We start from the raw sequence: 22,402 nt of genomic DNA, 5'->3' as shown, positions 1-22,402 counted from the left end.
GCATTTGCAATTTATAGATTTAGCTACACATATTTCATAAAAGATTGGGCGTTTTGTCCTGTCGCTTGTTTAATTTTTTGTAATCTGAGATCTCAACCTGTAATTCAACGTTGTGGGCAAAGAAAATCCCTTGTATATGTGTACCTAACACGTGACATAAGGAGGACCAATGAAGACGAAGAATAGTTGCTTTCACCTCTGAACTCCTTTCCTGTATCACAAAGCTGGGTAAAAATGGCTGAAGTGGATTTCGGGGATAGTGAGCTCTTTGAGCAGCTCGATGACTCCGCACCGCCCGGCCCGAAGCATATTCGCTTCACAAGCGATGAGGAAGACCAGGAGGAGACGAGCCAGCTCCAGGGCAGACTGGAGGAGTGTGATGACTCCATTCAGAGGCTCACTGAAGAGAATATCCTTGAGTCAGTTGCGCTAAGTGTGTGCTAGCACTGTTGATGTAGCGTTAGCTTACGTCAACTAGCACCTGCGACCAAAACAGAAAACGCACAACCTCGACATGTATGCTAATGGTTCTTGTGTATGTATTCTGTGTATTACCTTAACTCGTAGATTACATAAAGATTTGAGAAGAAAACTGAACATTCTGACACGACCAAGGTAACGTTACTGTTAGCTGACACAAAGTAATGCGCACACGAATGAATCGAAACTGATCACTTGGTGACGTTAACAAGCGACACTTTTTTCTCTGACTTTATAACAGCATCGCAATGGAAGATGTCAACATGGACGGGCCAGCTCTTCAAATCTTTTATATCAACAACATTATTTCAAAGTAAGGAGTCAAATACATGTTTTGCTCACTCGTGCTTTGCACAGTACGATTAGTCACGGCTGTCTAAGTTGATGTTGAAAATGTTTTAACCGTGTTAGGAGTAAAACATTTTGCCAGCCCTTGTTATAGTATTTACATAACGGCTAATACGATGAAAGTGTAGCATATTATTTACCTTGCCGTGTATGTGCGCTTTATCTCTAAATTGATAACAAAAAACTACAATTAATGTCTCCCTTTAGGTTGTGTCGTCAAGAAATTGAAGATTGCGTCTGCAGTGTGATTTTGAAGCACCAGAAACCTAGCAATGAAAAGAGAAACTCCACCTTTCAAATGAAACCTCAGGTGTCTGCCCATAATATATCTTATTGTGATTGATGATAATAGTTATTAATTTGCTAAAAAAATAATGTTTTATCCCGTATGAAGAATTCAGCTTTTGATATGGATGAAGATCTGCAGAAGTCCTCTTCCAGTAATGTCAGAACAACAACTGAAGCATTTAAAGTGAGGATTTACTTTTATTTTCAGTGACTTGCATGTTCCACAATCTCTTGCCACATGGAAAAGAAAATGTTTTCAAATAGTCTACATGTAATGTTACTGTCATTAATTATTTTCTTATCTTCCTGCCTTAGGTGGTTGGAAGTGTCCTATACTTCACTACATTCAGTGTTGATAAACTTGGACAGCCTCTGGTGAATGAAAACCCCCAGCTGACAGATGGTTGGGACATTCCAACGTATCTTTAAAATGGATAAATTGACACATCATCAAAAATCGGCAGTCTTGTCTACCAGTTCGTCTGATGTGAACATGTGTTGCACATTTGAGAAGTATTTTGAATTGGGATAATAATTTTCCTTTTTAAAATAAATATGTCCTGATTTGAAATATGGCAATTTATTATAAAATATCCAGCATATAAGTGGCATTTGTGTTGAAATAGACAAGATACAGAGTTTGTTGCTTTGTTTTGCACAAACATAATACAATTTCCTGAATTGTTGCAAAGCTATCACCAGGTTTTCAACCAAGTCATTGGCACAGATGGACAGGAAATAGAGATGAAAGACAAAAGGTATGTCAGGTTATTAATGAAGCTTTATTCAGTTTCCATCTTCGGTTTATGACTTGGTTTGTTTGTGGCATATATCTGCATAATGAGACAATCACTGATCTGTTCATTTTAGACCCAGATCAATGTGTTTCAACTGTGGTTTGAGTGGTCATCAGCTGAGAGACTGTCCCAAGGTAAGAACAAGTAAACATTATTATGGAATGAGCTTAAGTTAAATATAAGAAGGGTCTTGATTTACTACATTGATACATGTTTACCTTCCTAGCCCAAAGACATGACTGTAATAAATGAGCGAAGAAAGGAGTTTAATCAGGGCAGCAACCAGACCATGCAGAGTAACCAGCGGTACCATGCTGATGAAGTGGAGGAGCGGTTTGCTAAATACAAGCCGGGAGTCATGAGGTAGGATTGTTATGGTTGTAAACAACAGACACAAACATCATTTAATCACATTCAATATCTGTTGTACCAAGTAAAAATAAATCTTGATCAAGTAATGTTTTACATTGTGTTATGAACAGTGAGGAGCTGTTGACAGCCCTGGGACTTGATGGCAACACCCTCCCTCCTCTGATTTATCGCATGAGGCAGCTAGGCTACCCTCCAGGTTGGCTTAAAGAGGCAGAGATGGAAAACTCTGGCTTAACCATGTATGATGGACATGGTATGTTCGAAATGAAACTTGTGTGGTCGCACTGATTTTCTGTTGAGTAAACTACTGCAAAACATAATGTTATTGACGCGTACCACGGTTGGGCTGAAATCCTGTTTTTTGTTTTTTTTTCTGTTTTCTAGTTCCAATTGATGCTAGTTTAACAGACAATACCAATTCACAAAACATCTCCTATGACGTTTCCAAGCTGGTTGAATTCCCAGGCTTCAATGTACCTGCATCACAACAAATGAAAGATGTAAGTCCTACAATATAAACCTTTCTTGAATATATCACCAGTTATATGCGAGTTCAGGTATCTGAATTATATTCACATTTCAGTTATATTCATATTTGTTTTATTTATTTCTTCAGTTTTTCTAAAATCAGATGGAGGAAAATGGAAATCAATGCAATAAACTGTGATATTTGTGCTAAAATACTTCATAGTATAATTACAATTTTCTATTATTTCTAATTATTGAGATAATTGATTTATTCAAATACAGTACATGGAGTAACTTTAAGGTTTATGATTGTATTTTGTCTATCATAAGGAAACAGCATCCTAATGGCTGCACACTGTTTGAGTCATCCTTTTTATTGCCAGAGCATCTTTACAACAGTTGCAGATCTCATAGTTTTTTTTCTATTTTTCTGACGACCAGGACTTCATGCAGTACGGGTCAATTCCAATGCAGACCAACCACTTCAAGCAAAACTATGCCGCCTACCTGTCCAAAAACTTCCCAAAGGTAATTATCTTAAAGTCCCTGAAGTGATTGGGTTTTTCCTCACACCTGCTTCTATCTGACAGTCCTGCATCACTCCAACCATACTTTCTGGATATTACATGTCCAAACACCATTGGTACTATTTGTCAGACCTGTTCTCATTCTCCATGATACCACTGAAGTTACTATACTGTCGCATTAGAATTGTTGAAGGATTATTAATACCCTCAATCTTGGTACTTGAACATGAGAGTAGAGTATAGGCAGATGCATTACATTTTCATAAGGTGATCAAATAATAAATTCACAGAAGTTTCAGTGTTTGTGTCCTTTTCATCCAACAAAAATCAGAGGACATAGAATGGATGTACCTATAGGACAGATTACAAACACTAAAAATTATAAACGAACTATGCCAAAAAATGCACTTCTAATGTAAAGTCTTCAGATAACTTGGAGGATTTGAGAGAGAAAATAATTATTCGCCACATGCTGCTGGTCCCCACTGACCGGGTTTAACGCACTACCCACATTTAAATTAATGGGAGAACTGGCAATTTTGCTGCAACATTTGATTTGGTGTGAATGCAGCCTCAGCCCGCCATTTGGCTCTATACAACGGGTCATGTTTTCCACATTCTTCATAATCCCACTTAGACAGCCATTCATACTAACCCAGTGCACAGTCCTCTCTGTCATTCCAGCCTCTGGATTTTTTAAGTTAACACTGTTTATCAATTTACTGGCACTGATAAAGAGAGGATGTGTAATCACTCAGCATTTGGGCACAGCCTTTAAATACTTGTGTCATTCTTCCTTGCCAACAGCCTGGTGCCTCCTGCAACAAGAGACGGCATGAATCTGAGTCATCTCCACACCAAAGGAAGAAGACGAGGTCCAGTCCTGATAGGAACTCCGATAGGAGCTCGGACATGGATGTTGAATCAGGTAACTGTTCGTCTCAGTTACGTTTTTCAGCAGGCTCATCATTTGTCTTTCACAAGTTACTTGATCACAAAGGCTGAAGCCGTAATCTGTAATTTTCTTAATCTTGATATCCACTCTGTTGCTTTATGACATGATTAAAAAAAAAAAAAACTGCTTTTTACAATGTTGCCATGTTTTAAAAAGCAGCTCCTCTGTTTTTATTCGTAGCTCAAATGCAGAATAATGCATCGTAACACTCACTTTCTATTTTTTGGTGTCACTCCTCAGACCCAGGAACACCGTACTGTGAGGGCCGAGGTGATTTCCAGTTCCAACCTCCACTACCCCCTGGCTCCCCTTGCTTCAGCTCACCGCCTCCTTTACCACGGGGCACTCCTCCTGCTACACCCACTCCCCCACCTCTCCCTAAAGGGACACCTCCTCCCACACCCACTAACGGCTCCCCAGCTCTGCGGGGGCCAAAATATATAATCGTTGATGACACCGTGGACGAAACGGAGGATGAATTGACATTGGAGGAGCTAGAGGAGCAGCAGAGGTTGATTTGGGCGGCTCTAGAAAATGCTGACACTTCCACTAATAGCGACTGTGAGACACCTGCAGCGGGAACACCTGTACCCAGTTCACCAAGTGTGTCCACACCTGCTTCTGCCTGCACCCAAACGGATGTAGTTGAAGAAGCGATGGACACAACAAGGCCTGAAGAAACCTGCCACAGCAATAAAAATCAAAGGAAACCGAGGGTTGAAGATGTCAGCCCTCAGAGTCCTGGTCCAGTCAAAGCCCAAGATGTCAGCCCTCAGAGTCCTGGTCCAGTCAAAGCCCAAGATGTCAGCCCTCAGAGTCCTGGTCTTGTCAAAGCCCAAGATGTCAGCCCTCGGAGTTCTGGTCCTGTCAAAGCCCAATATGTCAGTCCTCTGAGTCCTGGTCCGGTCAAATGCGAAGAAAACAACCCACAGAGCCCTGATGATTTCTCTAATGACGAGAGGATAACCGCTGTTCCTCATCGGAGCCGGTTTGCAGCTGGCATTGTTCCATTTGAAGATACACCAGAGTTCACTGAGGTTGCTGAAGCCACAGGAACATATCTTAGGATCAGAGACGTGCTTAAAAGTTCCCCTCGCAGTTTGGCGAGGAAAAAATAAAATATGTACCGTGTTTGTTTGGACACATGGACATTTTTTTTTAAACAAAAACCTATTTTTTCATTTTCATGACCATCCTATCAAGCGTGATTTTAGCTGTTTATCATTTTGTACCAAGTTGAATGTCTATGCTTTGTATATACACATGTTATCTGTGAACATACCACCAGGGATAGGCATTTAGGGATGCTGCAACAGCAAGTGTGTCGGTTTTGATCAATTGGTCTCTTTTTTGTTCTTCAAGCAGTTGTTACTCATGCTGTTAATTTTATTGTAAAACTTGTAATTTCGTGACCTGTATAAATGGCTTTCTATTTTTGTCTCACTCAAAATGCTCTCTGAGTAAAAATGCTTTCCCTTGCTTCTGTGAATTATTTCGTCTGGCAGCCGTGGATCGATGTGGATTTGATTTATTTTTGCTATATGTTGACAGCACAGATGGCACAGTATGTGAGCTAACAGTGTATAGTTGATTGTTAGCCATCTTTACTAGAGCTTAGTGAACAAATTGACTCGTTACATTACGCTTGGTCTACATTTTGTCTTTATTCATCAAATAGATTCATATCACAGCTGAAATAAAGTTCTTTCCCCCCCTTTCAAACTGATCTGGCAGCAAAAAGGCATCATAAAGTGTTCAAATACAGTTTCAGCACAACTTTAAATATGTTAGGCAATAGAGACTGTTACGACCCCTCCCCTCCACTAGGGGTATGTGTCCTGTTAGCTGGCTCTCTTCTGTCTTTCAGGATGTTGATCGTCAGCTGATGAGCCACACCTGAGCCTGGTGTGGTTCCAGATTTAAAGTCTCCACCTGAACATTGACAGCCTTATTTATTTGCTCACACGGCTGCTGTTTAGTTTAGTTTGTTCCAGACATTTTCACACACGACATTACTGATTACTGACTAATTTACTTAAAACTCGTCTGGTCTCCCAGCTATGTTGCATCCTTGGAGCCGGGTTGGAACAAGATGCAAATGAGTGTTGGTCAGTCATGATGAGCTTTTCTAATAAAATGGTTGACTGGTGGGTTTTCTTTTGCAGAAAATAGGGTAACAATATTCTTATACTTTCAGGAGGAATTTTAAAAATAACTGATTTTGGAGCATGCAAAATTGTAGTACTAATAACTTCCCATATGCAATTGAAAATATTTTATTCTTAGAAAAACATTGCATGCTGTTTAAAAGTTTAGATAATTTAGCAACATCGTGAATGTTATGTCAATTGTGTGTCTCTATGACTGTTCAATTCATATTCCAAAATGTTAGAACATACAGTACACACCAAAACTTGTATGCGCAGTATTTGCACTTAGACTTGTAAATGACTTGCACATAGTTGCATACTAAATACTCATACTCCTACATACAGTACATACTAATGCAAATATGCATGCATACACAAGCCCATGTGTGTGGATGTACTAAAAGTTATTTCACCCCTTACAAAGAGAAACGTTTGAGACCATAGCCTCTATATAAGAAGGTTGAGTCTCATACCTTTTGTGATAAAGCTATTAATCGCAGACAAAGTTTAAACTCAACTTTTATATTCTTTCTTCATATTGAAAAGTCAGAAATTTAAGTTAAAATCGGGACTATTATCTTGGAATTTAGACTCGGATATTTTTTTCTGAATCTTAAAATTCTGGTATTATGATCATAAATGTGAAGAGTCTGAGATGAATTAAACCTGTTTTCACTTGGTCCAATGGATTTACTTCCTGCACGCTGTATGCTTAAATAATAAAACAGTTTATTTGACAATATTACAACATTTGAACCGCCCAATAGTAAAACAAACAAACAAAAAAAATGTACAATACAAGCTAAATATGAACACATTTTAGCTTTATGTGACTCCCTTTAACTTCCTAATTGTCACAGTAAAGTTTGTGTGTCAGGAGATAGTTTTGCTCTCTCAGAAGTGAGGGAGTGTTCATCTCGCTGAATATTTCATCTCTGATTGACACCGGCCGTTGACGTTTCTCTCTCGGCCGTTGGACAGACAGCTCGTGCACTGGGCTGAGCCTGATCCGTCTAAATCCGAGCAGTCACTCGTCGTGGTTCTCCACTTAGCTTGCTAGCTGTGTATTTCCTCCTGAGAAGACGTAGGCTGTGTACAGAAACATATCAGGTCAGTCCTAGCTAGCTCACGCCAAGGTCGTGTATTTCCGTAAACTTGCTTGTCTTTTTGCTGCAGGTAGTTCAGGAAACTAACCGCAAGGCTAAAGTTGTCCAGGTAGTGTAGACGTTACTTGAGGTGTTAGTTTAGCTAACCTAGCTAGCTACCTTCTCTTGGTCCCGACCACCGTTCGGGCCTCACTGCTAACGTTACTTAGCAACTAACGTTAGTTGGATATATTATTATCGTGAACACAGGCTGGGATTTAGCCAGAGAGGTGACAGTACAGTCACCGAACTGCTTATAACAACAACATATCTTTACAGGTGACCTACGCTAATCTGTCACAATTTGTTAGGCTGACTCTGAACTTGTAGCAGCAGTGTGACCTACTGGAGACACATAGGGAGACTTTTGGACCTGTGGAATTCGCTTCAGTCGCCCTGTTTACCACAGTGGTCAGTCACTGGGGAATTCGGATGTTTAAACATGTGGCTGTTACCGATATAAGTCACCTTAAATAGGATATTGTCTCACCAGAGACGTGGATTCAATTAGTAAGGTAAGTTAGCTGCAGTGGTGTGTTTTAACAGGCTCTTACCAGATGTGCCACCTCATCGACAGCTCTCACTCCGTTAGCTAACGTTACTGAAGAAGGTCTCAAGGCGAGGCACGTTAAGCCCATAACCTCAGGAGACCTTACTTAACAGGTACACTGCAATGTGTCAGTGCAGCAACATGCAAGTTCAACAGTAGAGTGTCTGCATTTGAGAGTTTAAAGGTTTAAAGGTGTGACTTCGGCAAAGCAGTTAAACTTGTTTGGGCTTGATGGGTTGCAGTCTTAGGAATTGCAAAGGCAATATCACTAGAAATTTTGAAGTTCCTGTATTTCTACTAGTCTTTGTACTTCTCCATATGGAGTTCCGGATATATGAGAGAATGCTAACATTGGTGGGGAGGCAGATAAAACAACCTAAATTGGTAACTTTACAGAAATATTATCTTTTTTTCATGCATGCACCATTTATATGATTTTTACATTCACTTATCATAGTACAAACACCCTGTTTTAGTTGAAGAGGCTCTATTGGTTGTGGAAATACTGGATTTTACATTACGTCAACATTGGAAACCTTGACTACTAAACCATGTGATTATTGTTTCAGTTATGCCAGGGCACAACTGTAAGTGTCAGGATCTGCGTAGGACAGGGCAGTGGTGTGTGTGTGTATATATACACAAGCTGTAATAGGTTTTATGTTTACCTGTTGACAGTGAGGATTGTTAACTTAAACAGGTGAGTGTATTCCCAGACAACACTGGTGCAGAATGCTTCTGCTTCTTATTTTGTGCTCATGTCCTGCTCGTGCTTTTTTTACACCTTCCTTTGTCAGTGCTAGCAGGGTCCGACACAATCATCCCGGCAGATGTTTCCTCAAAAAGGAAGAACCAGAGCTCGATTTGGCCTCGTGATGACAAAAGCAAGAGTGTAGGAGTGAGGGTTACATCTGTGAATACACTCCTCTGAAGACGTAGAGGCGTACTAAGCAGCTACGGTTGTAGCTTTAGACCAATCAGCAACAGCTGGACATGCTATAAAAACATTCCAAGGAAATCTGTTTGTACTGGGTTCAAAAATCTTGATCTCGATGACTTATATTAACCTATGGAAATAGCCTTGTGGAACGAAAACCCACTGAATTGTGTAATCGGTGACACCCTCCCATCAGTTAACAAACATTTGGGCGGCTTGAGGGATGCAGATTTTCTGCTGTTATTACAAAACATGCAAGCAGATCAGCTAACATCTGTATCATAAGTGGTTTTGCACTCCTGTAGTCAGCAAGAAATGCTTCGCTGAAGTATTATGAAGATACTCATCTGCAGATGGATTTTATTTTATCATTTAGGAAGTTTTTTCCAACATGCTTTTGGTAATTGCTTCCAGTAAAATCCTCACAAAGTGTGTCTATTCTGTTCATATCCATTGCCTAAACAGTCTCTGAGCACATGAACTTCTGTCATTACCACCATGGAAATCGATTATGTCTACGCTGTCTTTTTAAGAAGGCTCAGTTCTGTTTTAGAGGCTACCATCTACCCGTTTCTATTTGTGTATTTACATCACAAAACATTCATCCAAACTACATGGAATTTGGAGGTAGTTTAGTTAAGCTTAAGTTTAATCTTTTTCTTAATTTTGCTTTTTAATACATTATCATATTGATTCCCTTTTAAACTTTTGAAAAACATTGGTATTTGGCTTTCTTCCTAGCTGCAGATTAAAGCAACTGTCGGTGGCAAAAGATTAACATTACTGTAGTGGGAACTTCTCCAGACTAAGTGGATCATTTTCAGCTGACTGCTTCAGTTCACCAAACAGAGCTGAAACAGCCTCAGTTAATGCTCACACTAGTCGCAGTAAAGCCGGGTGACGTTCAACTGCGGCTTCATAATGCAGTTGGTTTTTAGACCCACTAGTCCTATTCCACAGGCTTATGGCTCATTCATAGATATTCATCAAAGTTGTGACATTTTTTTAATGTTTCCCTTTTAGATTTGGATCGTCAAACGATCAATTCAGCTTTCAGCAGTGTTCAGCTTTTCAAAAGCTTTCCGTCTCAGACCTCCTCTTGACCCGAGGGAACCAATCGGTATCATTCAAAGGCACAGTGGGAGAAAACTGGAACGCTGCATTTGAACTAGGTCACTGCATTCTGACGGCCAGTCTTTATTTTCCATCGAGAAATGTCTAGGAGGGTGTGTGTTGTGTTGCAGCGTGTCCTCTCGATCCTTGAAGTGAACTTACATGCTGTAGCTCTTAGGCCCGTTGAGGAATGAAAGGGACGTTTGTATGATGCTGTTGAACAAGTTCTATATTAGATGTCTACTCTGTGATGTCGAGCGTCTTTGCTGACTTCAAACGGACTCAAAACAGTTTGACTTTGCAAGAGAGGTGATAAGGCACTGGAGGTGTTGATTTACAATTTTTTAGGCATATTTCAGGGCAAAGAATATTTTTAAATCAAGAATGTTAATCAAAATACGCTCTCTGTTCTCACCTGTAAGGTGCTAAAGCAAATCCCGATATATATATATAAATCTATCCAAAAGAGGTGCTGTTCTCGAACTGGTAGGGGAACTGCATATGGAATCCAATAAAATAAAAATAAAGTGTGGAAACCCCCTTGGTAAAAATGTGTATTTCTTTGCGAATCACACTTTTTTCATCATAGAGGCCTGCTTGTACACATGCACAGTGCAGTAATTGTTAGGTCACGTTGTTGACAAAGCAGCTCATCCTTGCTTTAGGTTGCTTGTAGTTTGCTTTTAAAGATTGTAGTAGCTCAATCAAGCATCAGGATTGGTGTCCTATACTTTCTATACACCTGCTGAGATCCTGTTGGGGATGCTACAGATCTGACAGTAGATTGGCCTGAAACTCAAAGCGTGACAGTAGTTTTTCTGTTTTGATTGAATGAATCCAGGCAATAGCAGTATAAAAGCCACAATGCATCACTGAGTCAAACTACTAACAACATTTTAACATGTTAAAATAGTACATTCAGCCAATCAATTCTGTGGTCAGGTAATCTGACAATCGGCCTAATCTGCTGGTGATTGTGGTCTTGTTTCCACAGTAATCCTGTTTTTAGGAAAAGCTGCCAAACAGATTTCAGCGATTTTATGCACCAGAATTATAGATTGAGTGAGAGAGTGTTTGGGGTGCTGCTTGTATTGTGGTCAAGGTCACAGATGTTAAGCTCTTCAGAAGTTCATGATGGCAGTAACATAGACTGCATATCGACTGGCCTTAAACGGGGTATTTTTAGGTCTTAACTGTGACGTGGTGTGTACTGAGGACCTCGTTGTCATAACAGAAACAAAATGTCTCCGTTAACAGAGCATCACAAACAAAGTCAATGAACATGCCTTATCTGTAGCTAGTTATTAGTTTACTTATTACATTAAATGTTTGCTGGCAGAGATGGGAAAAGTCAGCAAATGGTACATTTGCCAAAATAACAAATTGATTTTGTTAAATAGTTTCTTGTTAATTAGCCAGCAGTGATTCTCTGAGTGCTCAGTAAAAAACATGATTTATTTAAGTAATATTTCTTTTTTTTCTCCCTTCCAAACAGGGTCCTTTTTGTGAGCAGCACTTTTTCTCCCTCCTCCCTTTTCCTAGTTTTTCTTTTTGTTTAACATATTTTTTCTTTTTTTTTTTTTTATTTAACATTTTTTTGTCAAATTAATTTTGGTGAGGAGAGAAAAACTTCACCAACACAGAGCTGCCACTTGTTGTTTTGATGGTCTGGGGTCAGTCTGTACCCTACAACGGAACGCCTTGTGGGTCTAACAGATCACAAGAGGAAACATGAGCACAGCCAAGCCCAGTGGGATCAAAGGGCCCAGCAAGATAGGAAGGCCCCCTGGGACAGTGGCCCCCAAGACCAGCACAGGTAAGAACCTCCCCTTGTGCAGCTTCTTCACCCTGTGGGGAACTTGTGGCAGTGCAGTGTTTGCCCTCGAGTGTTCCCGAGCCAGAGATTGTTTGGTTCATGAGTGAATGTGATATTATGTCAAATGTTGTGTCACGCTCTTTTTGGCAGACCTGTTGGTCCTAGTTTATGTCATTATACGACTTAGCTTGTAGTGCCTTCTAGCTTTTTTACAGTTTTGTTTTTATGGGCTGATATGTCTGTCTCGTTGCAAGGAGCTTCAGCCCGAACAACTGTACAAGGCTGTTTCATTTCATTGGATGAATAGAACTGATAAATGACATACACTCACCAGCTATTTTATCTCAAATCCCAAGGAATACACAACAGCAGACCCACCTTGAGATCTGCTGAACACACTTTTGTTTAGGTTGCATTTAATCACAGCATGAGAGCATAGTAAAACATCCTAATGAACAGTAGGATTGGGATCCTCAGATTTCCTATATGCCAAGTTACACATGTAACTGTTAAGAGGATGAAAAGTCCAATGGAGACTGTGGTGGATCTAACACAGAAAGGTTAATCGTCTGGGCTTTTGACATTCACGACACTTTCTTAAATCATTAGTCTACTTTTGCCAAAAGAAATGACATGCCAATTAAGACCTAAATTATGTGATCATGTGTAATATATTACAAACCAATGTAATGGAAAGGTGATAAACAATAATATTGAATAGTCACCTAACCTTAGATAGGGGCGAACATTGTGCTGTATACCATATAAACCACTCTATATGTCTTGGTCTCTGGGTTGAGAGTACTGCAACAGGCCAATTTTGACTGAGAGTTTCATTTTAGAGTAGTGCCACGGGAACAGCTCAGTCCTAGTTGGCTTAGGTGTGCAGTAAGGGGCTCACAGTCTCATACGCGAGGCAAGTGACTATTTTGTGCAGTGTATGGGGATGGCATTAAGGAGATGTAGGCATCCCAGCTTTCACACCAACAGCTTGCCAAAACAAAAGTAATAATTTGTATGACAATAGTTTTGCTCCTGAAACATTTAGCCTAGATCTCATTTGCCTCAGTCAATTGGAAGTCCCGTAGAAATGTTAGTTTACGATACCTTTTTAAGTTAGTAAGGAAACGCATTCAAACAGAGGAAAGATTAAACATGCATAGTATATTCTGTACATCAAATCACATGATATTTAAATGCTTTGCAGTGCATTGTGACATTTGTCTTTCTCAGACAATGGAGTTTTCAGACCCCTGTTCTCTCTCTCCTTATTTGTCAGCGGGAGCTAAAGTTAATGCGGCCGACAAATCAGATGCAAGTGCCACTGGAGGAGATGCCGAGAGTGCCGGGGAGAGCTTCCAGATAGGGGAGCGTGTGTGGGTGAATGGGAATAAAGCAGGCCACATACAGTTTTTGGGAGAGGCACAGTTTGCCCCAGGACAGTGGGCCGGGATTGTTCTAGATGAGCCAATTGGGAAGAATGACGGGTCAGTTGCAGGTGTTCGCTATTTCCAGTGTGAAGCCCTGCGAGGAATATTTACCCGCCCGTCCAAGTTGTCTCTCACAGAAGGGGAGGCTAATGGAACGGAGACGGCACCCCCCTCCCGCGCTGCATCACCCACTCCTTCAGTTGGCAGCGTAGCCTCGCATACACCTGCCCCAAAGTCAACATTACCCTCAACTACAACGGCAACCAAGAAGGCCTCCTCCACTACGCCAGCTGCACCATCCTCCAACCTCGCACGAACAAACAGTGAATCTATCTCCAACCTCTCCGAGACTGGATCAGTCAAGAAGGGGGAAAGGGAACTGAAGATGGGCGATCGAGTATTGGTAAAGTTCGTTACATTATCTAACAGAAAAACCATTTCTTCTCTTGATATTCCACCATATGACTAACTGAACTCTCCTCTTCTTAGTAATTAACGGTCGGAGTTAAAGGAAGTACTGGTAGTAACACTGCTCTGTGCAGTCCTGTACATTTCATTGCATTTAGAGAATTTGGTTTTACATGGTGTCCATATGTTGACCATATGTTGACCTTACTTTGGCCTCATTCTGTTCAAAGCCGGTACATGTTTGTTTCTGTTGCTTTGATGGAATTATCTCACTCAGGGTTTACTACCAGGCAAAGCTGATTACTCTCTAGGCCTCTCTTATCTGTTGAGGAGATTAAATGTTTGCTAATATTTTGTGTTTTCTTCTCAGGTCGGTGGTACAAAGGCAGGAGTGGTACGTTTCCTTGGAGAAACGGATTTTGCTAAAGGCGAGTGGTGTGGTGTGGAGTTGGATGAGCCCTTAGGAAAGAATGACGGGGCAGTGGCAGGCACAAGGTACAACAGCCACTGGATCTGTAAATAACTAAAAGTTAACAACATGTATACTATGATTTACATTATCATATTTCTGTTCCGTTATGTGTTCCCAGATATTTTCAGTGCCAGCCCAAGTATGGCTTATTTGCTCCGGTGCACAAAGTCACACGCATTGGCTTCCCTTCCACCACGCCAGCCAAAGCAAAAACAACAGTTCGCAAAGTAGTGGCCACACCATCAGGGCTGAAGAGAAGCCCGAGTGCCTCTTCCATCAGCACCATGAGCTCCGTGGCCTCCTCGGTCAGCGCCAAGCCCAGCCGTACAGGCCTGGTGAGACATGGACACACTCGGTTTCACCTATTATTATTTTTTATGCTGTGCTTACTCCCCCGTCTGACCTTGCTTGTATTCTGTCTCTCCATAGCTAACGGAGACGTCATCGCGGTATAATCGCAAGATTTCGGGCACCACGGCCCTGCAGGAGGCGCTGAAGGAGAAGCAGCAGCATATCGAGCAGCTCATGGCTGAGCGGGACACGGAGAGAGCTGAAGTTGCTAAAGCTACTGGCCATGTTGGAGAGATGGAGCAAGAGATTGGCCTGCTCAGGGAGGAACAGGAGCAGGTCAGCTCTCCCTGTGGTTCAGTAATAACACTCCTGTTGGTCCTAAAGTACACTGAGAATTAGAGCTGCCTGGTCATCTACATTGATATTTTTTTTATTTTGATCTACCTTTCCGTTGAAGATGGAGACCAAGATGGATCAGTTACGTGCCTTGGTAGAAGCTGCAGACAAAGACAAAGTGGAGATGCTGAACCAGCTGGAGGAGGAGCGTAGGTAAGGATTCCCAGACAGTCACCCAGGGCAGTATGTCAGCATCTAGTGTTTCCATTTTATTGGGTGAGTTTGTCAAAAGAAAAAAATGAGAAAAGGGCATGACAAGTAAATAAATACATACTGATATCCATGTGGTCTTATATATTTATAGTTGTATATTATATGAAGTGTCTACTGTATAAAGTCCTGAGGAAAGATATGTGCCTGAGTTGGCTTAACCTTGCTCTTCATCTACATATATGTTATAGGTTGTTAGTTCTCCTGTTATGTCTAAACAACAACAACGCTCCCTCAAGATAATTATTTTCTGTTGAACAGGAAGGTGGAGGACCTTCAGTTTCGCGTAGAGGAAGCTTGCATTACCAAAGGAGACCTGGAGGTAAACGCACAACACAAATCCACACCATTGCAACTAACACTTTTTTTTGAATTCCTGTTTGAAAAGAAAACATTGATCAATTCAATAATATCAAATCAGACATTTCCTTTTTTTTGATTGAACACAAAAGTGGATGTTTTGTCCCACTGATCTTTTGTTTCTAAGTCTGAGGCAGCAGGTGCTCCATTCACCCTGCACCGTGGTTCAGTTCACATATACCTTCCTCTATTTCCATGACAATAAATGGATTTACATATTTCTTTACTGCACATCAGTGTGTCTCCTTGTGTGCAGGTCCAATATGATTTAAGGTTGCAAGGGGTTAACTGGTATCCCTTGTCACTGAGCTACAGTTGCGTCCAGAGAGAGCATTTTCACTGTCTCTTGTTTATGTTAGCAATGGAAGCTATCCATTCTGCAGCCTCAATAAGTTTGCACGGACAGTTTGATACATTAGATGATGTGCAGTCAAATGCACCCAGTGGTGCAGGAAGGCTCTGGCTTTGATGACGAGGCAGAAATGAATACATACTGATATCCATGTGGTCACTGAACAAAAGGCATATTGATATTGTTGTAGTAGGGTTAACCGGGTGAAATACTTAATGTAGAGTCAAGTTGTATGGTATATATTATATTTTGGAAATATATTGTCCAAGTTAATTATCAAAGCTAGGGGGATTGTTTTTTCCTACACATAAGGCTATGTGAGGGAAATAATGTTAAAATGTATAATGTCAAGGATTTGTTATTTATTCCACAGTGCTACACAGGGGACCATCTCAATTACCCTGAAGGCAACCAAGCTCAAACTAGATGTTTAAATTGAGGGCTACAGGGTTAGAATATCCCTTTTATCTTCTTTTTAAACGTGTATACTAACAGTTTATTACTTACTCACAGCTGTGGATATATTTTAGACTTGCATGCAGCTTGAAAGACATCAACAAAACTTCTAATCGGCCAAACTCAAAAACTGCTTTGTTGACTTCAAGCTGTTGAAGGTGTGATTACTAATGTTGTGCTATAACCCTCGGTGCCTCCCTGTTCAGTGATGTGATGTTATTGCTTCTTTTTCCTTCTCTTCCTCGTCTTATATGTTGGTCCAGTGCTCAGCATGGAACCACTGGAGATGCTCCCTTGTCATCCCACTGTCCAGTCACAGACCTGTATTCAGTTGGCCCACTGCAATTTAATGGGAGAAACACTCAACTTCAAAATTCTAATGTAATTTTTATACAAAGTACAGTAAAAATATAGTTTGTACCTTCTCAACATCCACGGACAATGAACAATGGGTGCATATAAGTAAACTTGCATTCAAAGTACCCAGAAAATGTACAGTGAGCCCTAAAATATATTTCTGGTAGTTTCATAATGACATTCTTCTTGTCTTATTCATAACCTTTGTGTATGGCATATACTTAAGTTAGTCAGCCATGACAGTTTATTTTGTCAGTTTGTGTCCATCAAACACCTGGTATAAGCTGTTGACATAATATTTTAAATTGGTGCTATTTCCCTTTTTTAAAATGAAACTTTAAGTCAATATATGCTGGGTTAACATGCAAGACCATAATCACAAACTTGTGCCATGAAATGCTCCAATAAGTTACTATAAAACCATTAGTCATAGCACACAATAACAAGAAGTCAAATGGGAACCCTTTCTGTTTCTTGGGCCCTACAGCTTAAGCTTCTGCGTTATTGATTGATTTCTCTTAAGTTGGTCACAAATCCTGCACATGGTGTCTGATAACGGGTGGTTTCTATTACAATACTTACTCTACTGTGGACGATGGCCTTACCATTAATGAGAGAAAGCAGCGTGGTTATTGATAATGCTACCAATATAAAATCAAGACATAATGTTGGTTTAGTTTTAAGTACGACCAATGCAGCCATATGTCTTTAGAACTTTGTGTTGTTAAATCAAAATGACAATCCTAGAACATCAGATATCTTCTGTGTGATCTAATCCATTAAAATATCGGGCTCAGGAAACCGCCATCGCTGCTTTCTCTCCATGATGTGGTGAAGTCATTTTTACGTAATATACTTGCTGGCTTGACACATTATCAGATTTTCAGTGTATCATAACAATCGATGTGCTTTGTTCACCAGGTGTCAACTTTGCATGGTTACTTATAAACTGCCTCCATCAACATACTCATCCTGCATATTCATAACACATGGCCCCCTCTTTGGTCGCTTGTTTTGTATTTCCCACCATTCTTTCACAAATGCCCTGTGTGCAGCTGTTTATGGCACAGCCTGAAGGTTCTGCATGGGGTGTCTTCCCATTGTCATCATTCACTTCCCACCCAATACCCTTTCCCCAATCTCCCAAATACACACATGCGCATACACACACACACACACACACACACACACACACCATCACCATTATCCTTGTCCGAACCCCTCCATCCTCTCTCCTGTCTCACTCCCTCTCTGTCTGCATTGGGCTGGCATGTGATGGTGGCACTGGTGTGTTCTCTTCCTCTCCCCCCTTGTTTACTAACAGACGCAGACCAGACTGGAGCATGCCCACATTAAGGAGCTTGAACAGAGCCTACTCTTTGAAAAGACCAAAGCTGAGAAACTCCAAAGAGAGTTAGAAGACACTAGGGTAATGAATTCCGCTCTGTAGTGCGCTGCGTTGGAAAAGAGGGCCTGTGCCGGGGATAGTGGCCAAAACATTTCCACGGGGTACAGAACGGTGCTGGGCAGTAACTGGAGCTTTGCTTTGTATGAGCTTGCATTTGTCGGCATTCACACAAGAAAAAGAATACTCCTGATTTATAACATATGATTATGTTTGTTTAAATGCTCAAATCAGTCCATCTAGGGTAGAGTAAGATTTGCAAATTTAGCATTTCAAATTGTGGCTACAGAATACATTTGTAACCATTTCTGAAGTATCATCTTCCCTCATCTTTAAATTGATTCACTCAAAATTATTTTACGTTTAAATTATTACTGTAAAAACTAATCATACGCATCTTTCAGCTGTCTTGAGTAACAGCTCTTTAATTTGTACTATTTTCCGATAAGTTGCCCAACCTGAACTCACTCCTGCTTTACTGGTATCACTGCTTAACCAGACAGACAAACTTCTCCCGTGTCCCCGTCCTCGGTTCTACTTCCCCGGTCCCTCCCAGCATCCATTTGTCCTGCTTATTTGGTGTCCTTGCGTTTGGCTGGTCCAATACCTGCCCCACCTCCCAGACTAAGCATCCTTGTGTTCCCTTACGGTATTATAGTCATAAAGGGCATCAGGGAAAATGTATGTTCGTTAATTTCAGGCCATCGTTTCTCCAGGTTCCCTTTCGACAATTATTTGATCAAGAAAATGTTGATTTTGATTAAATAATTAAATTAACCAAGCTATTAAATATTAGGTTGAAGCAGTCAAAAGAGATGTTTGGGATTAGAATAAACACTAGATTTGGAAGATAGCTGCACTAACATAAAGATAGTGGGACATGTCAATTCTCCCAAAGTGTTTTCTTACTTCATACCTCTCCTAAATCATGTGGTTAGTATTACCATGGATTCAGTGATTGAGAGTGTAATGGATGGTGGAAAATGTCTTACACACTACTATAGCTCCATACATGCTTTCAGTGTTCACTTCCATTATTTGGACCATACCGTTTATAGCCACGAGAGGTCAGTGTAACACCTTGTTTTTGAGATCAATGTTTTTCATACCCTCCTCATTATGCAAGCAAATTGGACAATTTCTCTGTCAGAAACATTTTAAATGTGTTGTTTAACAATCCCTTTTTTTTCATTTGTTCAGTAACAGTAAAGTATGATCAAGTCTTTAACAAACTTGTTAGTACACATTGCTTCAGCATGTCAGACGCATCATTGAATATAAGATTTCTGCTCTTAAAGGTTGCTACTGTGTCAGAAAAGTCCCGCATTATGGACCTTGAGAAGGATCTTTCTCTGCGTACAAGAGAGGTAGCTGACCTGCAGCTGCATCTTGGGACCCAACAAGGCTCTGAGGACTCAAACTCAACGCTTTCTCCTCTTCTGGAAGAGATAAAGTCTCTGAGGGATAAGTTGGCTTCCCAAGAAGTTAAGCAGAAAGAAGAGCTAACAAAGTACAAGGAGAAGCTGCATGCTCAAGAAAAGACCCACAGTGAGGCAGCTGCCCATCTCCAGGCTACATCTGTAAGGCTCTCTGGGGACAACGAACAGTTGCAGATGCGCGTAAGCCAGGCTGAGAAGGAGAATGCTGATGTTATTGAAGTGTGGCGTTCGAAGTTGGAATCTGTCATTGCCTCTCACCAGCAAGCCATGGAGGAGCTGAAAGGGTCCTTCAGCAAAGGCGCAGGTGCCCAGACAAAAGAACTTATCGAAACCAAAAGTGCACTAGAGAGTCTGAAAATAGAGCACAATTTGGCTCTAGAGGAGGCTGGAGCCAAGCATGAGGCCAATGCTGCAGCTTTAACTCGGGAGACGCAGGCACTGAAGGCTCAGCTGTTTTCTTTGATTGAGGACAAGGAAGGACTGGAGGAGTCACTACGGTCCAGCGTTGAAAAAACGGAGGAGCAGCACCTTGTGGAGATGGAGGAAGTTCTTGGAAAACTCCATAATGCTGAAGTTAAGGTGAAGGAGCTTGAGGAGAAAGAAGCAATGTTGGCACAACAGGCCCAAGCCAAGGACAGAGAAACCAAAGAGCAGATTTCAGAAATGGTGGCTCTGCGCAGCCAAGTAGCACAAGGTAACCAGGAGCTCGTGACCCTGAAGAGTCAATTAGAGGTGGTTCAGAGCCAAGGGAACAACCAGGTTGCCAAGGTGGGTTCACCTCCTGACCATATTCATATTTCATTTTCAGTGCGTCTCATGTTTGAGCAAAGTTGTGTCCTTTTTTTCTTCCGTTAATGTCATTTCCAGACGATGCTTCTTCTCTTTAGTCCTCTGTAATTTGTTCTTGACGTGTGCTATAGGTCAGTGACTTGAGCTCACAGTTGGAGGGCCGACAGCAGGAAGTCCTCTCTTTACAGCAGAGTCTGACCACTGCGCAGCAGGAGAAGGATGCCCTGGAACAGCAGCTTGGAGGCCTGGTGCGACTTATAACCACATTTTGGATGTGGATACAGTACCTTTTGGTGTTGGGATTGAAGTCATTGTATTTTTCATGTTCAGTGCCCTTCGATGAAAAACGATGAATGATTGAATCATGTCTGGCCAACATATACAAAGATACCGATATCTGCAATGAGCTAATATCAGTTAAAATATCTGTTCATCTGATGTATCAGCTGGTCTCATAAAAATACAACTATTCAAATGTTGTACACACCACGAAAATCAGAATCAACACTCAGGAAATTTTGATCTTTTGCGGAAATTCATACACACAAATTTGATGCAAAAATATCTTTCTCCACAGAAACAAAAGTTGTCTGAAAGCACAGAGGAGCAGACTACATCATCAAACACTATGCAAGGTGAATGAGAAGCCAGTGTAAAATTTCAGTTTGTGTTTAACGCCTTCTAGGATCTAAAATATAACGTTTCTTGTTTTGCAGAAACACTTGAGAAGCTCAGTAAGAAGGAAGAGCAGTGCACATCTCTGACCACAGAATCAGAGTCTCTAAGAAGTCAACTTGCAGGTGAGAACAGTAGAACTGCATTCATCTTGAATGTCTTGTATCTAGAATGCTTTTTTTCTCGTTGAACCTTAGAACCTATGAACGAAGTTGTCTTGTCTTAACTCAGGGCTCGAGAGGAAACTGAAGGCTGCCGACGAAAAGCTTGAGCAGCTCTCAAAGGACAAATGCAGGCTAGAAAATGATATTTCGGACATGATGAAGACATCTGGCGATAGTTCAGTACAGCTGACCAAAATGAACGATGATCTCATACAGAAAGAAAGGTGCCACACTTCATTTTGCCCTGCTCCCATATTACTTCATTACTCCACAAAACATATTATACCAATCATGTCAGAATTGGATACTCATTTCCCTGTGACGTATTAAGAAAAAAATCTTGCCTTTGTTTGATTCCATGCTGTAGTCAATTATTTTGTTAGTTATCTAACCTGTCACTGAACATCCTCCTCAGACGTCCTCTTTTTTGTTGTCACTCAGGAGGCTTGAGGAGTTACAGAGTCAACTATCGGAGGAGAAGGAGAAGGTGGCGCACTCGAATGAACAACTCCAGCAAGAACAATCCCGCAAAGAGCAGGAGCTGATGGAGACCAGAGATGCACATCAGTCTCAGATCAGTGGCCTCCAGGAGAAGGTTGCTAACCTGGTAAGTATTGTTGGGCAGTCGCAAAAATGTGTTTGAGAATTTAACTGCAGATACTTCAAGTTTTGTGGACATTAAAATGTGTAATACTAAGCATTGAAAAATCTTAAGTGTTTCCCTGAGTCACGGGCTGCTTGGAAACAAGTAGGTCATAATGATCGTCTTTCTAATTTTCTGTTTTCTAGGAGAAGACTGTTAAACAGGGAGAGACCCTGGTTGAGGAGCTCAAGGCCTCACAAGAGAAATCCGTCTCTCAGGTTTCAGAGCTTCATGTGAGGGAACTTGAGGTTCTGCAGAGTCGGGTTGACAAGTTGAAGCAGGAGCTCTCCTCCAACAAGGACAAACACCTGGAGCTTGAGAAGTTGGTGTCTGAGCTGCAGCCGTACAAGGAACAGGCTCAGGTAAGCACAAACCCTCCAAGATACACAGATATTAGTTTGATCAACGGGTTTTACATTTTCTGCCAGGAACTAGTTTCATGGAAAAAGGTTATTTTATGTATTACTGACTTTACTAATGTTCAATCATTGAAAATCATCCTTTATGTAAATGAAAATTTACATAAAGGATTTTTTCTATATTTAACATCAGTGATTCATGTATATTATCAACAACATTTTCCTGCTTAATTACCATCATACATATAAT

General features: G+C 40.9%; 2 protein-coding genes across 7 annotated transcripts in view; both read left to right on the top strand.

Moving 5' to 3' along the window:
- Positions 1 to 225: 225 nt before the first annotated feature.
- zcchc8 (zinc finger, CCHC domain containing 8) lies at positions 226 to 5,714 on the top strand. 2 transcript variants are annotated; one of them, XM_031856120.1, is made up of 15 exons: positions 226 to 409; positions 573 to 615; positions 722 to 793; positions 1,036 to 1,138; positions 1,223 to 1,300; positions 1,432 to 1,535; positions 1,809 to 1,874; positions 1,987 to 2,047; positions 2,140 to 2,276; positions 2,396 to 2,538; positions 2,670 to 2,785; positions 3,195 to 3,281; positions 4,088 to 4,208; positions 4,476 to 4,979; positions 5,019 to 5,714. In XM_031856120.1, exons 1-15 carry the CDS (start codon positions 235 to 237, stop codon positions 5,351 to 5,353), a joined length of 2,145 nt encoding a protein of 714 aa, XP_031711980.1. In that variant the 5' UTR covers positions 226 to 234; the 3' UTR covers positions 5,354 to 5,714. The 2 variants fall into 2 exon arrangements, with proteins under 2 accessions (XP_031711980.1, XP_031711978.1); XM_031856118.1 differs by having other exon boundaries at positions 4,476 to 5,714.
- Positions 5,715 to 11,683: 5,969 nt separating this feature from the next.
- clip1a (CAP-GLY domain containing linker protein 1a) overlaps positions 11,684 to 22,402 on the top strand; it is a 20,788-nt gene continuing 10,069 nt past the window's right edge. For 4 of the 5 annotated variants that reach the window (XM_031856281.1, XM_031856280.1, XM_031856282.1 and 1 more), the window contains exons 1-15: positions 11,684 to 11,946; positions 13,226 to 13,779; positions 14,155 to 14,279; positions 14,375 to 14,591; positions 14,686 to 14,883; positions 15,005 to 15,096; positions 15,415 to 15,475; positions 18,003 to 18,107; positions 19,382 to 20,290; positions 20,443 to 20,559; positions 20,889 to 20,946; positions 21,028 to 21,111; positions 21,218 to 21,374; positions 21,592 to 21,757; positions 21,940 to 22,155. In XM_031856281.1, the coding sequence (XP_031712141.1) occupies positions 11,862 to 11,946; positions 13,226 to 13,779; positions 14,155 to 14,279; positions 14,375 to 14,591; positions 14,686 to 14,883; positions 15,005 to 15,096; positions 15,415 to 15,475; positions 18,003 to 18,107; positions 19,382 to 20,290; positions 20,443 to 20,559; positions 20,889 to 20,946; positions 21,028 to 21,111; positions 21,218 to 21,374; positions 21,592 to 21,757; positions 21,940 to 22,155 (3,144 nt within the window). In that variant the 5' untranslated portion in view covers positions 11,684 to 11,861. The remainder of the gene's footprint in view (positions 11,947 to 13,225; positions 13,780 to 14,154; positions 14,280 to 14,374; positions 14,592 to 14,685; positions 14,884 to 15,004; positions 15,097 to 15,414; positions 15,476 to 18,002; positions 18,108 to 19,381; positions 20,291 to 20,442; positions 20,560 to 20,888; positions 20,947 to 21,027; positions 21,112 to 21,217; positions 21,375 to 21,591; positions 21,758 to 21,939; positions 22,156 to 22,402) is intronic. The other variant, XM_031856283.1, reaches the window with a different exon arrangement.

Source organism: Anarrhichthys ocellatus, unplaced genomic scaffold (assembly GCF_004355925.1).
Source record: "Anarrhichthys ocellatus isolate YVR2014 unplaced genomic scaffold, GSC_Weel_1.0 scaffold17, whole genome shotgun sequence".
Classification (NCBI taxonomy): Eukaryota; Metazoa; Chordata; class Actinopteri; order Perciformes; family Anarhichadidae; genus Anarrhichthys; species Anarrhichthys ocellatus.
Note: the sequence above shows the minus strand (reverse complement) of the source record. Positions and strands in the feature narration are given on the sequence as shown.

Excerpts from the sequence above, each read along its gene's own strand:
- zcchc8 (XM_031856118.1), top strand. The coding sequence starts at position 235 with ATGGCTGAAGTGGATTTCGGGGATAGTGAGCTCTTTGAGCAGCTCGAT. Across the intron at positions 410-572 it reads TCAGAGGCTCACTGAAGAGA|ATAAAGATTTGAGAAGAAAA; the intron begins ATATCCTTGAGT and ends CTCGTAGATTAC. Across the intron at positions 1,875-1,986 it reads ATAGAGATGAAAGACAAAAG|ACCCAGATCAATGTGTTTCA; the intron begins GTATGTCAGGTT and ends TGTTCATTTTAG.